This window comes from Pteropus medius, unplaced genomic scaffold (genome assembly GCF_902729225.1).
Source record: "Pteropus medius unplaced genomic scaffold, Ma_sr-lr_union100, whole genome shotgun sequence".
Classification (NCBI taxonomy): Eukaryota; Metazoa; Chordata; class Mammalia; order Chiroptera; family Pteropodidae; genus Pteropus; species Pteropus medius.
This window is the reverse complement of record NW_024351730.1, coordinates 9,418,831-9,439,592: the sequence shown is the minus strand read 5'-3', so window position 1 is coordinate 9,439,592 and position 20,762 is coordinate 9,418,831. Positions and strand designations below refer to the sequence as shown.

General features: G+C 41.8%; 1 protein-coding gene across 4 annotated transcripts in view; it reads right to left on the bottom strand.

The window, feature by feature from the left end:
- Positions 1–17,508, bottom strand: part of KIT (KIT proto-oncogene, receptor tyrosine kinase) — a 77,217-nt gene extending 59,709 nt beyond the window's left edge. For 3 of the 4 annotated variants that reach the window (XM_039845237.1, XM_039845238.1, XM_039845240.1), the window contains exon 1: positions 17,352–17,508. In XM_039845237.1, the coding sequence (XP_039701171.1) occupies positions 17,352–17,418 (67 nt within the window). In that variant the 5' untranslated portion in view covers positions 17,419–17,508. The remainder of the gene's footprint in view (positions 1–17,351) is intronic. The other variant, XM_039845239.1, reaches the window with a different exon arrangement.
- Between the last annotated feature and the right edge of the window lie 3,254 nt (positions 17,509–20,762).

The window sequence follows — 20,762 nt, the reverse complement described above, 5'->3', positions numbered from 1 at the left end:
TTCCTGTCCCCGCTCCCATGCATTCACATGTTTTCTGAAGGCCTCTTGCAGTCTCTGCCGAGGCACTGTCCCACAGTACTGCAATTGTCTGTTTTCCTGTCTGGACTAACTGAAACTCATATCTATCTTTTTAGTGCAACAGAAGGAGAACTGAGAATTGCACCCTTGTTTGACACTTGAGACTGCAGTAGCTTTAATATAACTATCATAGACCAATTCTGTGACAAAGGCCTGTAGTTTTTGCACTCAACCAGCAGTTCTCAACTTAAGCCTGTACCAGAATCACCTGGAGAGCTTGTTAAAATGGACTGCTGCGCCTAGAGTTTCCAGTTTCAGTAGGTCTGGAATGGGGTGGGAGAGTGCACTTATGAAGCCTCAGGTGATGCTACTGCTGTTGGTCCAGGCCCCCACTTGGAGAAACGGATACTCCCCTCCCCCACAAAAGACAGGCAGCTAGAAGAAACCCATGATATTAGTGCAGGAAAAAAAAAATCTTAAGAGTAACTGCATCTTGGAACTCAAAGCAAACCTGCAAAAACAGATTTTCTTGAGTGAGCAAATCTGCCTGGCTTTTACACCTAGAAATCGGCCTCGCACTGGGTCCCCCTGACAAGCTTTGGCAGCCACTCAGGCACAGATTTCTCGAATCCCCAAGCTTTAAAAGTGGGAAATGTTGCAGAATTCACCAGTCACAGCGACAGGACTCCAGAATAGTGACACTGGGTGGCAAAGACAACTTCTGCAGCACATCAGACCTCAATCTGGTACACTACATCTGAGGGCCTGGAGCCCACGTCTACAATCCATGCTAATCCAGTGAGGGCCTCTGAGCTCCCATTCGCAGTGGGTGAGACACAGAAGATAGCACAGGCTTCTCCTAGACTATAAGTGTTCGTGCACAAGGCTCCATCAAATATGACATTTCTTGGTGAGTAGTCCGATACTATTCACCAATTTCCTAAATTGCTAATCAGATAATTGCAGCAATGGTTAATTCTGTAGCTATTCTACATTTGAATAAACAAAATAAAAAATAATTAGACCAAAACAATCACATTGGTCTAAAAGCACACTAATGGGCAAAATCAGTTTATTCGAATTCATTGCAACATTCATCAGAACACTTGCTGGTCAATTTGCTTAATGAGTGTTCACTTTTCCCTTAATTTTTCTTGGGTGACATTCGCTTAGAGCAATACATTAAGCCTGCTTCCTTTCTGTAAAGAATTCTTAATGACCAGCCCTGTGTTTGAAATGATTTCTTCTCAATCTCTTTGTAGAAATGTCTGAAAACGATCTTGCTCTATTCTCCAGAATTAAAAAAAAAGTTTCCAACATGTCCATTGAGAAAGTTTTACCCCTTCCTTATATGGCTTTAGAATAATGGCTATCCCTAAAAGCAGGGGGAGAAAGAGGCCAATTCTAAAATTGTAACCTTTTAGTATGTAATTTAAATCAATGGCCAACTGGAGGAAACTCAGATTGGAGGAAGGAAATTTAGTATTTTTGGAAATCTAAATTAATATTATGTCAAGCCCTGGCAACACTTTTTTTTTAAAATCACTATAATTAGAGATATGCAAATTTTTCACTGGCTGAAAGAAAAATGCACCTAATTAAGTAATGATTTTATCTTTATTAGATGATATTAAAAGTATAAATGAGGTTTAAAGCTTTTAAGCTACAGAATAGCATTATCTCCTGTACTCAAGGAATGTCACATCAAACAAACAATAACAAAAGTCTGTCACTTTTTATACATTTTCCTCAGAAACAATAGTTCAGATATGAACTTCCTGGTACTCAAATGATTTCAACCACTACATTTTTATCATAAACAATCAGCTTAGAAAGTAAATGCTAGGCAGGCCATAAAGTGTTTAATTCCAGTTTTCAGAAAGTCTATGACTGCTAACTTTTCTCTCTACAATATGTTTTTAGTAACTTATTTTAGAAGAAAATTATTTTTAAAGGTAGCTATCAGGGATTTAATGTTTCGGGACTGCTACTTTGGTCCCGATTTGGTAGACTCCAAGGTTACCAAATTTTGTTAAAAAGTCCATACAGATTCTGGCAGATAGTAGTGACAACATAACTATTCAATCTCCCTAACGTGCCCCCGTCATAACCTTAAAAACAGACAAACGGAGCAGAATCAAAAAGGACAACACCTATAACAAAGGTAGGTGATAAGGTACCCCACCATGGACCCTTTATCTGAGGCGGGGACAAGCTACCAACGGCTTCACAAATTGCCGTTAGGTACTTACTAGAGTGCTCAGAGCCATTCCGAGAATACCCACAGGAACTAGCAGAGGACCCTGCAGACTCCAATTTCACCAGTGAGTGCAGAGGGGACTGTGACCCATGTACATCTAATATCTGGAATATTCTGGTGTGGGGAGGGTCTGATCCCTATGAACTAACAAACTAGAACAAAGCCCCATACTGAAGAGAAAATGCTGGGGATGAATATAAGATGAGCAAAATAGGGGCAAAGGAAAAAAAAGGTTCAGATGGGTAGGGAGGGGGAAAGGGGACAAAAAATAAGGTCTTAGGATGTAGAAAAGTAGAGTCTATATTTTTTACCACCTCATGAAAACAAGTGGGTACTCTAGAACTGTGAAGCTAGAAGAACGATACCGGCCCTACTGAAAATATAGGAAAACTCACAGTGAACAACAGAAAAGAATCAAAGCTGAATTCCAAATTCCAAATAGTTATTTAAAGAAAAAATAAGGAACAGAATGACATCCCTAGTATAGATAATAAAATCATACCAGAAAGACACAAATCAAATGAAAACTATAAACTAATATTTCTAAATAATCTAAAAGAAATTAAATAAATAAAAGAAGTTGTGAAGAACAGCATAAATCAGAATTTTAAAACTCAGAGATCAGTTGATTGGAGAAAAGTAAGATTTGAAAATGGAGGCAAGAACTAAGAATTAGAAAAGAAAAAAATCATTTTATATACGAAGGGTAAAGAAAAAGAAAACAAAAGCAAATAAAATGAATAGTGCCTTAAAAGAACTAGAAGATGGAAAGGAGGAAAAAATTTTAAATTCGGACAGATTATAAAAACATTAAAAGGATTTGAAAGGGATCAATATAGAAGACAGGCAAAGAAGATCTCATAGACATGTAATGGGAGTTTCTAAAGCCAACGAAGACAACTAGAATGAATAGCAAAAGTTATATTACCAGAAAAACTTCACTGAAAGAAAAGAACACTTGAAATTACATATTAAAGGCACATCATGTCCCTGGGAAAAAAAAAAAAAAAGAGAATCAACCCAGAGCAGCCAATGCTATAAAACTACTAGATTTCAAAGAATAAAGGTAAAATATATTCCTTCAAGTATCTGGGCAAACATACCAAGTGAAATGTGAGAGAAAGAAAATCAGACTGCCAGCAGACTTTGACCACACTTTATGGCAAAAGATGACACAATAAAATACTAAAGATACTTGAGCAAAGAAAAGATGGGCCAAGGGTTTACATATCAGTCAAACTGACTTTTAAAAAGTATAAAGGCTACAGACAAACTGTTGTGAACATATAATTCAGGAAATACTTCCCATAAGTTCTTCCTGAGGCATATAATAGAGAATGAGCTTTGGAGAACCAAAACGTCAGGAAAGAAAGGACATAAGAACTAGTGGCGAGCATTAAATATATATGTACTTGCAGAACTAAGACTAGTAGTAACAAAGGAGATAGTAGAGCATGTGATTGCTATATATTCTGATAAAGTAATTTTAGGACAGCTATCAGAAAAATTAGGGGACACTGAAGTACATATCTGAAAAGCAGAATATGCTCGCTGATTGTCAGATAGATAGATAGATGGTAAATCCCAAGGTAGGGGGAAAAAAGGGAGAGGAAAGAACAGACTACTTACTAGCTAATTTAAATGTTACTCATATTAGGAAAACAATATAAAAGAGCCCCCCAGAAGGAGCAAACGAAGGGTTTCATATAAAGGTATCAGTATAAAGGCAACCATTAACAAATACACATCTTTTTAAGTATCCAACGGCATACTGAAAGGGGGAGAAAGAAAACAGAATAGTAGAACACAGCATCTATTAAGTAGTCTTGTTTTAAAATCATATATGTGGAATCTGAAAAAAAACAACTGAATAAACAAAACAGAAAAAGACCCATAGATACAGAGAACAAGCTGATAGTTGCCAAAGGAGAGTGAAGTGAGAGATAGGTAAATTTTTTTTAATGTTTAATTGTATGTTATGTGAATAAAAAATTTTCTTTAAATTAAAAATCAAACCTGAATATGATCAAGCCTAAACTACCAATTTATACAGAGATCAGAGGAATGTAATCAGCAAAATTCAGACTGAAAAACTGCATAGGACAAATACTCAGTTTCTTCAACAAAAACAGGGGACAATAGGACTTATAAATAAGAAATGACTTAAAGTCCATATCAGTCAATTACAATGTGTAGATCTTGTTTGGATTCTACCAAATATTCATATATTTGTGTATTTATTTTTATAGGGGAAATGTGAATACTGAATACTCAGTTGTGGAGTTACATTGATTTGGAAGGGTTTGACATTGGCATTATCATTATTTTAGAGATGTGAGTCTGTATTTCAGAGCTGCATACTGAAAATATATGTATTTTTTAAATTCTATGATACTTGAGATATACTTCAAAATCACAGGAGAATGAAATGAATGGAAAGAAAGCAGAAAGACTAGAGGTCGATCTAACTGGTGAAGCTGGATAAGGGGTATATATGTGGGTTCATTAAACTATTCTCTCTGTGAGAAATGTTCCCATCGCACACGCACACGCACACGCACGCGCGTGCGCACACACACACACACACTTTTTAAGTTAATGTGAGGTTCAGTTCCTCCATCTTAAAATAAAATAGCTTGTAATAGGTTTTCAAACAACTCAGGGAACCACCTAGAAGTCACAGGCCCCCAACTCTTTTGTTTTACCTTCCCCTAGTCTCAACTAATAGCAAACTTAAACAGGACCTATTTAAATTTAGGCCCTGAAATTCTCACCCCCAACAATAGGTTATTACACTAGATAAAAAGAATTCTCTGGTTTAGAAACAATAGTCTTTCCTCAAACCTAGGGCAAGTACTTTAAAGCAAGTGATATCATAATTACTTAAGTACTCCTACTTGTAAACTTAAATCTGGTACTTAGTCAAATCGTCACCTGACATCCTACCAAGTGGCTGAGGAATTCTCCTTAATGCCTTCAACCAAAGCTGTGGTCACTGGGGACACCTTCCTGCCCATAGCTCAGGAGGGCACCACTTTCTGTCCCTAGACAGTCTTTATCTTAGATTGCTTCCTGAGGATCAACACTAACAGCGCCAAAGGCAGGAGTCCTACTCCACACCAAGAACTGACAGAGAAGGAACCTTCCAGCCCTAAGTAATTCAACAGTGTCAATTCTCATTTTGGGAAGTCAGTCTTTGATTTGAAACTGAATGGCTTATCACATCACAGGCCTCTGAAAGGTCACCCTAAGGCGAAAATGCAAAAAGTCAACCTGATGTCACCTCACCCAGGCCAGCTACAGTGACAGGAGAGTTGAAACGTGATGTGTGGTAGGAGTGATGGTGGCTAAATGGCGCTTTTGTCAGACACAAAGTGCTACCAGTGGAACATGGTTATTATGAAAACCAAAAATGATCAGATTTTAACAAGAAGAAAGGCGAAAGAATTTAAAAAGGAGGTGCATAACCTTCAATCCTTGGAGACATACTGAAGAGCATTCAGCCTGGACCCCTAAAGCATCTCTCTCAGCTGTGAAAAAGCATTCCGGTGCATTCTGAGAAAAATGGTTCCAAACCTACAGGCTAACACACTTTGGCACATTAAGAGCTGGCTCCACGACATCCTGAAAGTGAAGACACCTGTCTGCATCTCCTGGCGTTGCACACATTCAAGGCACTTCGGTAAGTCCTACATCAGGAACACCTGCTCAAGAGGTTCAGCGCTCTTAAGTTACATACGCTGGAGCAATGAAAAGCTGGAACAGTGGGGGACACTCAGCCCTTCCGAGGGCAGGGCCGGTGCAGACAGAACTCAATGACATCTCGAAAAGCTCCTACGGAGTCCCTGTCCACCTCTCTCCCTTCCCTGTGTTCCTAGTTTGCCCTCTCTAGCCCCTCTTTCCCCATTCTTGAACCGAGGCCCTCCTGACCCTTCTGCTTCCTTCCTTAATTGACCATAATACAGAACTGAAATAAATCTACATTAAGTTGCTTTCTGTGAGACCCTAGACTATTTTTTTTCTGGGCACTTTGTGGGCCTGGGCTCATGAGATAAAAACTCACTAGAACATAAGCCCCAAGGGGATAAAGGTTTTTGCCTGGTGTACTCACTGCTATACCTCGCATACTTGAATAATTATTTATGAACAAACTTATGAATTCCTGGTATAGGGTCAGTTTAAAAGATACTAGAAGGTACCAGTAGAATGAAGCTGTAAATCTTAAGCTCTACAATTGTAGGGCTAGAGCTGCTGCACCAGTTCTCCCATATAGAGAGAGAAGCCAAAGGCATCCGCTCTTGGCCTGGCCTCACCTGAGAGCTCTTCCAGCATCCACCCCCTTGACCAGCCTCTCTTTAGAAGGTGGTCATTCTGAAACTAAGGTGATCATTTTAAATAACATTCCTTGAAAATGCTGGAATGTAAATTAGGCTACACATTCAGATCTACTAAAAAATGCATAAGCCCTTATACATATGCTAGTTTATTTTAAAAAGCAGGAGGGGGAATTCTTTTTTATAAAACTCATGCATTTCGATTGAGCTAGAAACTTGTCTACTATTTCTCTGCAGTAAATACACCAACTATACTAAAATAAGTAAAAAAACATTCAAACATCCTGATTAACCATTTTTCAAGTGGCTATTCTAAAGACATACTTTGGATTAAGAATCTTGGTTTAATTTAATGACAAAAAGCCTAAAGACAAGTCCACGTTGTTTTACCAGGCCATTTCTTAAAGTGAAATCTTCCCGAGGTACCTTCAATCAATGTCAGCCATTAAAAAAGAAATGTACTTTGGGAAAATTAGAATGAAAATGCAGTTAAAACATTTTACAAACTAAAAAAAAATTGTTATCACTTTCAAAGTACCCATAGTCTTTCCAAGTAGAGTAATTCTCATTTTTTAAAAAACATTAAATCTGGTTTTCTTATAAGTGTGCACTAGCCAAATAACAGATTGCCAATGCTAGTAGCCACCTAATGTACTTCTAAAATCGCCACAAATGTTTTCTCCAGAAGCCAAATCTACATTAGATCCCTACTTATAAATACTTCCTTCCAATAAAAGGAGACACCAGATAATTTCCAAAGTTCTTTGTGATAAAGCCCACATTGTTCTAACTCTGCAAAGCAATCAGTCCTCTGCTTAAGAGTCTACTTAGGCCATCATACATAAATTACTAGCAGCCCAGGGTTGTTTTGAAGAATTTTTTAACACCCCCCTGATATCACCTGCGTCACCTGAGGTAAACCCAATGTAGCTGGATGGTTTGCCTCACTAAAAAAAAAAGATATTAGAAAAGGAGTAAGGATTTCAACTCTTCTCACTTTATTATTTATCTGCACCCCCACCCCCGCACCCCACCGCCACCTAACCCTGGGTCAAGAGCAAGGCATTCCTTGGCAAGTGCCACCACACTTGCATCTTTTACTTAAATGATAGATTTGTGCCTCCCACAGCCACCTCCTCCCCAAAGCAATGAGCAGTGACAGTGCCCCTAATTCCCTTCTATTGAAAGCTGGGGAACCCAGGATGGAATCTCAAGACATCCTAAGCCACACAGGACCCTTATCAAGTCTTGGGGGTTTTCCCTGTTGCTGGTTTGGTTGGGGTTTGCTTGTTTGTTTTAATAAATGAATTTATGCAGACTGCTAAATATCCGCTTATAATTTTACTAAATATTTAAAATCTGTTAATAAACAGAGAATCAAAGATCATCTATTGTCTATCAAATGGTGAGTCTACAAAACCTATGATCTTGGCTGGGGGTAACAGGGTAGGCAGGTTGGGGACTGTAATTAGCCCTAGACTTAAAAGCAACAAAAAGTACATATTCTCAGACCTCTGGATTTGCATTATGCATACAATATATGTAACAAATGCAAAAGTGAGATCTGTACTTTTCCATTTTTTAAAGTTATTTCTGAATAAGCAACTAATTGACCAGATTACACTTACGCAAATCTTATCGCATATGGCATTTAGGAAATACAGCAATTACTGAAGAATATAAATGCAAGTACCTAAAAATTATCCTATCTCATCTTCTACTAGTCTCCACAGAGATTCTTTCTACAGGAGTCTGAGCTAACTGCAACCCTTTGCTTTTGCTGTTGACACCTTGACCAACTCAGGTCCCAGATCTTCCTTTAAATCAGCCATTCTACTAAGGAAGCGATACCCATTCCTCCGAACCAATGGTAATGAATATGGGTCCTAGCTAATGGACCAGGACTGCTATTTAAATCTTATTACAAATCTTACTACGTTAGCATCTACCCAGCACTTAACTTCCCACAGATCCTAGGCTCCTTAAAGCCAGGAATCACATCTCAGAAATCATCATATTTTTCGACATGACAGGTGAAATGGTATCAACCAGCACCCCAATCTTTTTGGCACCAGCAACCAGTGCTCCTATAAGAATCTAACACCTGATGATCTGAGGTGGAGCTGAGGCAATGATGCTAGCGCTGGGGAGCAGCCACAAATACAGATGAAGCTTCCCTTGTTTGCCTGCCAGATCTCCTTCTGTACAGCCCGGTTCCTAACAGGCCGCAGACCGTACCTGGTCTGCTGGGGGCCCAGGAGTTAGGGACCCCTGGTGTAAACAACTAGAAGCTGTTGAATTGCTATTTCATTTCTACCACCTTCCCCTACTGTGGCTCATCTCATATGAGCCATGACCATGAAATGACCAAAGGGAAAGGACAGGTGGGAAGGGAAGTTAGGGCGGTGGGTAAGTCACACAGTGAACAATCCATCCCTGAGTAATCAAGGGAAAAGGACTTCCTTCACGCTTGCAGGTCTTTCGGCCTACATACAGCATGGCTGGCTCTATCTCAAAATAATCAGTCAGCTGGGTGATCACAGAGCACAATCGCTTTTAGGTTAGGGCTAATTATGATAGGTTATGGACTTCTCCAGACCTCGAACTTCCTTTTGTTTTTCTTATTTTGGCACTCGGCTTAATTATCACATCGCACAATTCATTCTGTGGTTAGACCCCCACGCCCAATAGATCAATAATCCATTTTTAGGCTGTGGGTTCTTCATTGGCTATTTTCAATATAGCCAAATTGAAGAGAGTAGTGAATCATGTTAGAGTCCACCCAGAATTTATGAGAAACACTCTACCCCAGCACCAAGAAAGTGAAGAAAAGAGCTAGTTATTTTATTTAGAAAAGATTTCAGACAGGCCCTTAAAAGGTCATCAATCCAAGTGAGGTGGACAGGACCTAACCATTTCGAAATGACAATTATATGGCTTTCCTCATACTTGCAGTGAAGACGCTATAACTCGTTTTAGTAACGCAATAAAGTTATTTCCAACCCTCTCAATCAAAGAATCCCCCCCCCAAAATAAATAAATCGCAATTTTCTTCTGGGGCAATTTAAACTGCTCTATTGTGTCTCATTCTTCACTCACATACTACAAATATTTGAAGACTGTCATTCACTAAACTTTCCTTCACCTTATCTTCTCCAGGTTTAATAAATCCAATTTAAGTTGCCTTCAAAGGGCCTATTTCCCAAAGCTTTAATCAACCCTATGTCCTCTTCTGTATCCAAAATGTCCATTTTGTTCTCTGAGAAAACCAATAAACATACTTTTAAAATGGCCTAACGCAGAGGAGAAATGCAGACTTATCTTCCAACTATATATTTTTTTCATGAAGATGTATGTTTCACTATATGACTGGTACTTATATGAGTGGTACACAACACGCAATTCTTCATAATCCCCAAATCCTACCATATTATAGAGCCATGACCTTTGGGATTTAGTTTTGTTTCTTACATGAACCTGACCCTAAGAAGAATTTCATTTATACCTACCATCATGTCTGTGAAATTGAATTTCAAGTAAATGCAGCCTGTACATAATCAATGAACAAACACAGCAGAGTCCAGCATCATATTCACCCCCTCAAATGGGCTTTATTTCCATTAATTCCACCACACCACCAGTTCTCCCAGTTACTCGCACCTGTAATAACTCCTGTTCCTCTTCTCCTCAATCTCATCAGCGCCTGACACATCCAAGGTAGATTAAGTCTGCCACCTTTATCTTCCTCCTGTCTCTTAGGTGGTCTCTCTTCTTTCCAGAGCATGCACCCTAATACCCAGGCCCTCACCCCTTCATCCAGAGGTCCTCTAAAAAGTCTGATCATTCCTCTGTCCAGCTCCCCACCAAAACAGCTCTCAGCCATGAGATTAACCATCCTGAGGCCCCTCAGAAACTCTCCCTTAGATATCCATCTTCACAGAAACTTATTCATAATAGCCCAAAGGAGAAGCCTCCTAAGGGGATCCATTGATGGATGGATAATGGATAAAATGTGATATCTATCTATGTACACACACACTTCCTTCCTTGGGAAAAAAAATCCTGATATATGTTACAACATGGATGAACCTTGAGGACATGACGCTAAGTGAAATAAGCCAGTCACAAAGACAAATGCTGAATGATTCCATTTATATGAGGTCCCTAGAGTAGTCACATTCATAGAGAGGAAAAGCAGAATGACGGTTGCCAGAGGCTGAGGGAGAGAGGAATAGGGAGTTTGTGTTTAACGGATGCAAAGTTTTAGTTGTACATGATGGACACTGTTCTAGAGATGGGTTGCACAATAATGTGAATATACATAACTGAACTATACACCCCAAAATGGCTAAGATAGTAAATTTTATGTTCTGTGTATTTTACTAAAATTTACACACACACACACACACACACCTCCCTTAGTCTCAGCTGCCCAAAGCAAGGGAGTGTCTAAGTTTTCTGACCAGGTTGGGGAGTGGGCTTAACCTTGGGGAATGGTGGAGCGAGAAGCCCTGGACTAGTAAGGGCCACTACTGGGTCACCTCCACCTTAGCCTTGACCTCAAAGCTGTTTTCAGAATCTGAACCAAACTCAACACTAAATATATCCTCCCTCCAAAAGCTCCATGAGGCTAGCCAGAATCCACCTTTCCATACTCCACAGCTCCCTACCCCTAGCCATCACAGCAATTGAAAGATTGGACAAGGCTCAAATAAGATCTTCATGTCTTATTTCCTGTTTCTGTAGCTTTTTCCAGTTGAAGCCTCAACTAAAGATGTTCCACCCTCTTTTAAGTTGCAGAAATTAATCTCAAATATTATCTCTTACATGGATACTTTTACTGACCTACCCACCAAGACAGAAACACCTCTCCTCTGAAATCCTGCCCTTGGCACTTGGCACTTCTTAAGATAGCAATTCTACTTTGAATCAGTGGCAGTCTTACCCTGTCCCTCTCTCACCCCTACCCAGTACCTGGAGTCCCTGCAAAGACCAAGGCATAGAGACTGATAGATAAACCTTCGTTGAACTAAATCCTAAATGTTTACTGAGCATTTACTGTGTTCAAAGTGCTATGCAAGTGCTGAAAAAGAGGAAAGATGTTAAACCAATATTTACTGAGTACCACTGAGTATCCAGCCCAGGACAAGTTCAGCTTGGTCTTTCACTCCTAGGTAAAGCAGTCATGGAAAAGTTCCTGACTCTCAAGGAGCTTTCAATGCCACTTTATAAGGTAACAGGGTTCGTGGACCCCATGTGAGCTACACTTCCCTATTCACCTTGAGAAAACAGTCATTTACAGATTTTTCCCCTCCTAAACTTTTATCCAGAAATCTGTATCCCCTTTGGTGGACAGTAGGCCAAGAATAAGGTTAAATAAAGAGCCAGAGAGAGAAGTATACATTGCCACTAACTGTGGGCTTTAAAAAAAAAAAGAAAGAAAACTATATATTAAATATATACACTTCATTTTAATACTAAAAACTGCTTTTATATAATCTGGTTTTAACCCATTTCCAATTTTTTTTTCTTAAGAGACTAAGTGGAAAGAGAAACATAAAATCAGCCTAATTAGCTTCAGAATGCCATGCTTTCCTTATGAGGGACACTGCTAGGCATGTTATATGCACAATCTCATTTACTCCTTTCAGTAGCCCTATGCCATCATGCCCATTTTATAGATAGGAAATAAAGTGTAAGGAGAACTAAAGGGTCTTACCCAGATCACACAGCTGGCAAGTGGCGGACTGGATAAGAACCCAGGTTGTCAATATCAAAGCCCAAGCTCTTAACTCTGATGCAACAGGCCCTGAATAAAAATTTAGCTTAAACTTCAAAATTTGCAAAAGTTTTGAAAACCTAGCTGTCAGAGAGGTATGCATTGGAAGAGATCTAACAAAAGTATGTCATAACCAAAGTGTAAGCATAAAGGCTAAAGTATAAGATGAATGGAGAAATTAACAGGTCTGAATGTTTGCATTGGAGAAATCTGGGTTTTTTTCCCTCTCTGGAGAAAAAAAGTCCAAGATCTGTTCAATCTCTAAGACTAGCAATTCCCAAGTGTTATGTCAAAAGTTATATAAAACTCAAGACAAAAATTAAAATTTATTTCATTTTAAAACCTGTCAAGTTAGTACTTATTGGTAACTGCATGAAAAGATTATAAAGAGAAATAGTCAAATTCTACATACCTGTGAAATTCATTATGTATTAGGTGCCTGTCTTATCCCAGACCCAGTGCCAAGCATCTTTATAAGAATCTCTTTCTAATCTTTAGGGCAGTCACATTAGAATAATTTTAGGGATAATAATAATTCGTATTTTACAGATAGTAATTATGGCTCACATGTATTAAGCTTATACTATACCATTTCAAAATCTTTACATGTAGGAACACAGTTCTGGCACAGAGAGGTTAGGTAATTTTTCCAAAGTATCAGAGAGAAAACAAGGATGAAAAAGTGAAACTCAGCAAGGTTAAGCAACTTGCTCCATTCAAGGCTACGAGGCTGTCAGCCATGGAGCTAGCTGACTAATTCAAGGCTGTCTTCTCTCCTTAGGCCTATGATCCTCCCAATAGATGCCTGCGTAGAACCACCTGAGCTTGATAAGCAGGCAGGCTTAACACCTGAAAGCTGGCAGTAGAGAGTGGTATTGCCTAGAGCAACCAGAAGAGCACAGGTCCCATCTCAAGGAGCAGAGTTTTCTATCCTTTGAGAGATCTTGATATAAATTCTCTGTATTTTTAAATATTGCCCCAATGTTTGCTAAAAAGGCATTACAAGGGCCAAACAGAACATGTGCACGGACTATCAGTTTGCAACTTCTCTTTACTTGTTAAGAATCTGAAGTCAAATGATGGGCTGTCTCCTGTCCAAAATGTCAGAAATCAGAGCTATTAGATCAGGCTTACCCAGAAGTCCCATCTACTTTCAACAAAGATTTATCTTGGATTTGCCCTAAATTCAAACTTTTACCTCTGGTAACTCCATTGAAGACCCCTCCTCACTCTTGATTTGCAGCAAAATACCTACTCAAGTTACAGAAACTGCATATAAAAATTTGCATTTTTAAGATTCCTTCAAATGTCTTTCAATCCCTTTTTGTAAAAATTACCACACATGAATACAACAAAATAAAGCACTCCCCCTGTCCTAGCCTGTCAACTGCTAAAACTAAATTCATTCTGGAGAAAATGCTGCTGCCTTTGAAGGATCCCCACACTGCAATCCAGCTTCAAGAATTCTGCTCAGGCCACTGCAGCCCATATCCTGGTGTCTTTCTTTAATCAGCTGGGAGAGACTTGAGGAAATGAGTCAAAATCCTACAGGCAACTTTTAGCGGCCGTCAACAACAGCAGCAAAATCCATCACCACAACAACATCTGTACATAAATGCGCTCTAAGGGAAGCTCACAGAATACTTGGCACATTCCTGATGGGAATTTGTTTGGGGAGATAAAAAGCTATGAGTGGTAACCTGCCCTTATAGCTCGTCATTCTCACCAAGGGTAAATGGCCCAATGGTATTACCCATGATTGGGAGTTTTCTCTTTCACAGGTATGCCACGAGTACATAATGCTAGCTAAAACAATTTTTATTTTTCGGAGTGGGGGATGGAAAAAATTTTCAACTGACTTACATCATCCTTTTAGAGATGGCTTATCTTCATTTCTGAGGGACTAAATCTAATGGTACAGCTAACACCTAAAGTCTTCATACTCAGGGTCAGCTGCCTACATACCTCTGGAGAGGCTATAATTTAATGACTCTCACTTCAGTGACTACTTCCTTCAGACTGAGAACACTAACTCAGACATCATTAGACAGGCAATTCTAAGTCTTTTTTGCAAAAATTGGGATGGTAATGCCCTTGGCCATCCTGTATTCCCAGAACCTTCAACAATGCCTGGTATATAGTAGGTACTCATTAAATAGTTTCAAATGAATCTCACTTTATAACTGATTCTGGTAAGTCATGTGAATAGATATGCATATGGGACCAACCTCAGGCTTCACTGCTGATTATTCTGGGAACTGATTTATCCTCAGCTAGCTCCACCAGCTGTAAAATGGTAGGGATGGTGACAGTACTGCCTCAGGGGCTTGTTGAGAGAACTGGAAATGTCAGGTAAGGGTCCCAGCACAGGGCTGGGTACACGGTTTCCAATTAAAGAGCAACAACTATGTATAATACACACGTAATGTGAAATTTCAGGCACCAGAGAAAACGTGTTGCAAGGGCACAGCATACATGATTTATAAAGTCATAAGGATAAATGTGTGGATGAGTGAGAAAGACCAGAATGCAGATAAATGACTTATCCGGAATCCCTTTACAAGACCATCATATTATTTCCAGCAGGATAATAATCCAGAATGTGTCCAGCTGCTGGGGATGACTCTAGCCTCACACCTGCAGGAACAAGGGGAAGGTGATTCATTGCTCCCTGCAGATTCATCCAGCTGGGCACAGGAATTGTAAATAAATATGGGGGTGGGGGGGCATCCTGCAGAATTGGCACCTCCTAGCCCTCAAAGTGAAACTGTAGGTAAACACATGTGGACTGAGGAGAGGGTGGCACAAGCCACATGTCCCTACTTTAACCAGGGGTAGATCAATAGGATACCATCAGTGCTTGATCCCTGTGACCAAGAGAGGCAGAGGAATGCCAAGGAGGCGGAAAGGAATTAGGGAAAGAGTTCAGAAAAAGTGTAGAGTCTACACTCAGAATACTGGAAGAGGAGAATTTTGGACCCAAAGGATCATTCATGATGCAGATGCTTTACTGTCCTCTTGAGGAAACTGGGATCTCCAGAATTTAAGCAACCTGTCCAAGGGCACACAGCCAATAAATAAATCTCTAAGAAAAGAAAAACCAGAGGGCAGCACTAGGCTTTGTCACTGCACCATACTTCACCTACTCCCACCTCAAATCAGGAGCCAGACTTTAAAATTTCCTTTGCCAAAAATCTACTGGATGGAGCAGGCTAATTACAAGGAAGAAGGAAGGAACTGATTCATTCCATTTTTACAAAGGGAATTATTCTGTGTGGTTTGTCTATTGCTGGTTCACGTGCCTTAGCTGAAATTAAAAATGCCAAGGCACAAAGATATAAGGACCGAACATGTCATTTTAAGCTTAGGTAGTCAAATCCCTCAACGGAATCTGGACACTTACTGGTGAACTCTCTCCTACCTCGCAGGGGTCCAGATGCAAGGCCTCTCTTCCCTCACAGGAAAGCCCTCACAATGCCTTAGGAGACCGGGAAGGGGGAGGCTTCATCTTGAGATTTTACAGGAAAATTGAGCGGTAGTCCAGAGTCCCACAATAGTGCACTGCGATGCTTCATTTGGAGCCCTTGAATTCCAGTTCAGACTCACTTTCTAGCTTTATATCATCAGAATAGCCCTAAAGGTTTTTTTTTTTTTTTTTTTTAAATGACCTGGGAGAGAGCAATGCAGGAGTTGGCCAGGCCACCTGCACTGGCTGACGCACCAGCCAGCGACACCCAGAAAAATAGGAAGAAGGAGCAGGAATCTAACTGAGGGCTTCCAGGAGCCTGCAAATCCTCCTCCTCCGCCTTAGCACCCAAGTTTCCTCGTAGATATAATAAAATTTTCTTTAAAATATAAGATTTATAGAAAGTTCCACTCCATCCCCCACCTCAGGCAAGCCCTTAAATATAGCTATCCTGTGGGAAACGGTGCTGCGATCTCAAAATTCCCAAAGAAAACAGGGAGCTGCGATCACAGGTCGCAGACCCCGATTTGCGCGGCTTGCAGAGCCTAGACTTCCTGCCCCAGCACTCTGGCCTGGCGCGGGAGGCGGCGGGGGTCAGGGACCTCAGTGTTCCAACGCACTGTCTCTACGTCTACCGAGAGTAGGCTGCAAACGCAGCCTCCAGCCGCTCCAAGGCGCGTGGCAGGAAACGGCACGGTGGCAGAAAGGGGCAAGCCTCAAGCACGAGATTTACAAAAGCAAAAAGTCTGCAACCTAGCGGCTGCTTTTCACACGCCGTACTCAAGTTGTCCCTGTAGTCGCCACCGCCAGGTTCGCGGGGTCCCGCCCCAGAACCGAATGCTCCGGGTGCAAAAGCATAACCCGGGGCCCGGGGAACGCCGCAGCCTTCGACTCGTGTCCACGGGTGGCGCCGCTAGCAGAGGCGGCAGCGGGTCGGTCCCTAGCTCTGGGGCACAAAGAGCACCCACGGTTGGAAAGCAGCAGCCGCAGAGCAAAGAAAAGGTTCTCCAACTTTGCCCTCGGCGCGGCTGAGAACCTGCGGGCCAGTCCTCCCGTGCGCCGGTCACACACGCGCAACTTTTAACAAAAGGAAGCAGCGGCCGCGCCTCGCACTGCGGAGATAACGCGCTGGGTGCAAACCCCCGACCCGCCCGCCTGTGCCCCGCGCACCCTCTGCACAAAAGCAACCCCAAACTTGCATGCAGCCCGCGTCCTCAGCCTTCACCTCGCTCACGCCTAACCCCGCTTGCTACCCTCAAGCCGGGGAGACCCCAGTTCAGGGTTCCCAACCCCAGCAGCTGGGGGCTCCTTCCGCAGGTGAGCGACGCTGGACGCAGGAGTGTCCCGGGGAAGCTCGAATGTTCTCCGAGGCTGAAACGCACCGGCACTGGGGGCCGGCGGCCACCTCTCCTGACACACCCCAACGAGTTGGAGCCCTCGGGGGCACAGGCGGCGGCGGGGGGCACGGCCCCGGTACCCGTCGCGCTCTCCCACCTGTCTGGAGGCCGGGCAGGAGGATCAGGACGCAGAGGAAACCCCAGGCACCGCGAGCGCTTCTCATCGCGGAGGCTGCTCTGGGATCGGAGGACCGTTCCACGTTCCAGCTCTCGCCCAAGTGCACCGAGCGCGGCAAAGCCGAGCCCCCAGAGCCGCGAGCGCGGAGCAGCAGCCCCTCCTCCCAGCGCCCTCCCTCTGCGCGCCGGCCACGCCCCTTCTCGGCGCCCCTCCTCGCCTCCCCTCCCTCCCTTTCTCCCTCTCGCTCCCTCCCTACGGCGTCTGGCCGCAGCTCTTTTGACCTGTTAATCTCGGAGGAGGAAGGTGGGGGTAGCTAAACCGGCAGGGAGGAGGGCCTTTACCGCCCGCTCCCGACCTCTGAGCCCCTTCATCTCTCCACCTCGCCTCCCCTCTGATGTGGTCGGGCCGCTAGAAGCGTCTCCGGGGTGGTGCTGCCCACACGCTTTGTTAAACTGGGCACCACGCTCACATTAGGACCTCAGCCGCCCCCAGGCAGGTGTTCCCCAGACAATAAAGGTCCTTCCCGGCCCTCGAACACAATCCCGAGGGAGAAGGGTGGACGTCGCTGGTGTTGGAGGTGGTGCGGCGGCAGGAATAGGGGTGGGTGGTAGGTGTTGGACCTCAATATTTTCCATTCCTGTTAGTCGGGGGCAAGTGTGGCGGCTGGCACCGCGGTAAAAGGCTGAGCCAGGACGTAGATAATTCATACTCGGTTTCTCCACCTGCTCCTTAACCTGTTAACCACACAGTTGGTTTCTATTGGTCGCAGTAGACTCCGCCCACCAAGCTCCTGCTGAGACTTTTCTGGAGACTGGGGCTTTGGAGTGGGGAGGGGCGCCTTGCGAAGTTCACTCTGGGAACTGGAGTTTGCAAACCGTTTTGCACCAAAGTCGTTGTACTACGCCTTTTGAGCGCCTTCCCCCCACCCCCTTCCTTTATGGCTTCTCTGCCTGTCGGACGATAGTTACAGGGGTGGGGATCTTGGGGTTCCTCTTAGCTGCCCTAGCCTGTACCAGGAGCAAAATAATAGTAAAATGACTCTCAAGACAGGTTCCACTGCCTGGGAAACGCTTTATCCAAGGTTAACAACAGTATCTGTATAGGGTTTTATGGTTCCTCCTTACGCTGAATATTATTTCATGCTCTCAATAACAGCTTTGTAAGATAGATAGAGCCGATACGTTTATTATTTTAGTTTTAAAAGTGGCCCAAGAAGGGAAACCCAGTCATTTTACGACTAACTACAGGTATAATGAGCCTTTCCTATGCATTCTAATAAACCAGTAAAACACTTCTCCAGAGAGCTTAAAAATGGAAAATAAATGGGAGGTACCCATCAGAAAAGAGCGATGGAACATTTTAGATGCACCTAGACTCTTCTCTAAAGTAGCATACAAAATTTATAACTAATCAGCCCCCCCCACTTTATTTAATACTGAAAGCCCTCCTCTTTGATGTTAATAGGACCTAAGTTGGTTTAAGAAAAAATATTTTCAAAGCTAATCGCTTAAAAATTATCACCACTCTAACAATATGTATGATTGCTTCTCTTGAAATATATTTCTTTCTTTAACAAGCATTTAAGTGTCTACTGTGAACGAGGAGGCACTAGGAATTGGAAGTACCATTGTTAGTAGACAGATGTGGGCCCTATCACAATCTTTATAATCAAGTGTGGAAACCCACACACCAATGTCCTAGCAAAAAGGTCAAGTCATCAGCTATGGGAGAACTGAAATTCAAAGTTCTCTGTGCTCTGGGCCGTTGGACCGTACCTTTTTCTTAGGATAACAGATAAAAGCTACCACTCAAAGCAATCATAAATTTCTGGGATCTTGATTTATTTCTAAAATCTATTTTGTAGTGAGAGAAAAAAGTCACTGTGGGTTAAGATACCAACAATATACCTGAGAGAAAATTTACAATTTTCTTCTTCAATCAACTGATATTGGAGAGGATAACAAGTCTTCAGAAGAGTTGGTGAAAATAGACTATATTCCAATTTAATTCTAGGCAAGAAACTTCTATCAGGAAAAATACCAGAATAGGGAATTATACAATGCTAGACAGTTATTCATATTCACCATTCAACAAACATCTATAGAGCACCAAGGTAGGCACAAGACCTACAAAAAACCATTGAGACAAAGTCCTTGCCTAGGGGAATTCACAGTTTGGGGCAGAGGGGAATATACCCAAATAAGAAGCTATAATATCTGCTATCATGGCTCGTGTGCAGCCAGTACACACCAAGTTGGCTATATTGATTAGTAGAATATTGAAATCCTTCCATACTCACTGGGGGAAAAAAAAGCCATTCTCCTACCATCTAAGTGCCCCTTCACTGCATCCTTTTTCTTGAGATACCCCAAAACTCCTCAGATCTAGCAATTAAAGGTTTAATACTAGGCAGAGCAGAGAGACTCCAGTCTCTGTGCCTTTAGGGTTATTAGCTATTTTTAATAATACCCCCTGCCAGCTATGTACTAAAAGACATCTAGAAGAGGCTAGGAGTGAACTGCTATAGGAGTGAAATATTTTAGTCATGTCCAACAGACACATTTACAGTAGTGGAAACATTTTATAACTCAGGTGGAATGTAAGGGACCAGTTCTGTACTCTGTTCTTTGGTTCCCTTGCACTCCTGCATGAATTATACTTTATATTTGCATTGTTTTTATAATTATATTAATTTTTTAGAATTTATTTATTTTAATTTAGTTTCAAGTATACAGTACATTGGTTAGACATCTATATAGTTCATAAAACAATCCCCCCAATTGCTCCCTCCCTTCCCTGGCCCTCCACATAGCCAACATATTAATGCTAACTACATTCCCTATGCTGTGATCCCTACTTGATTCAGTTACTGGGATTTGTACTTCTGTACCTTCATGCCGTTCTCCCAGCCCCTCAACCCCCCTCCCCTCTGTCTATCACCAAATTGTTCACTATATTTGTGAGTCTGTTTTTGATTAGTTTCTTCTTTTTGTTCCTTAGATTCCACATATAAGTGAAATCATATGGTGTTTATCTTTCTCTGTCTCACTTATTTCACTCAGCATAAGAACCTCTAGGTCCATCCATGTTGTTGCAAATAGTGGGATTTCATTTCTTTTTAATGGCTGAGTAATATTCCACTGTACAAATGAACCATAATTTCTTTATCCCATCATCTGTTGATGGGCATTTAGGAGCCAGAGTTGGTGTCCACTTTATCCACATCATGAGGCCATTCTTAATGGAGAGGTATGTGTCCCCCCAAAATCGTGGTACTCTCTCACAGGAAAGAGGAATGATGCTACATGAATAGAACAAAAGATGTTCACTTATAGTCTCGCTTGACCCAAATCTCTAACTTAATTTTTTTTATGTTTCTGATTGTATAAG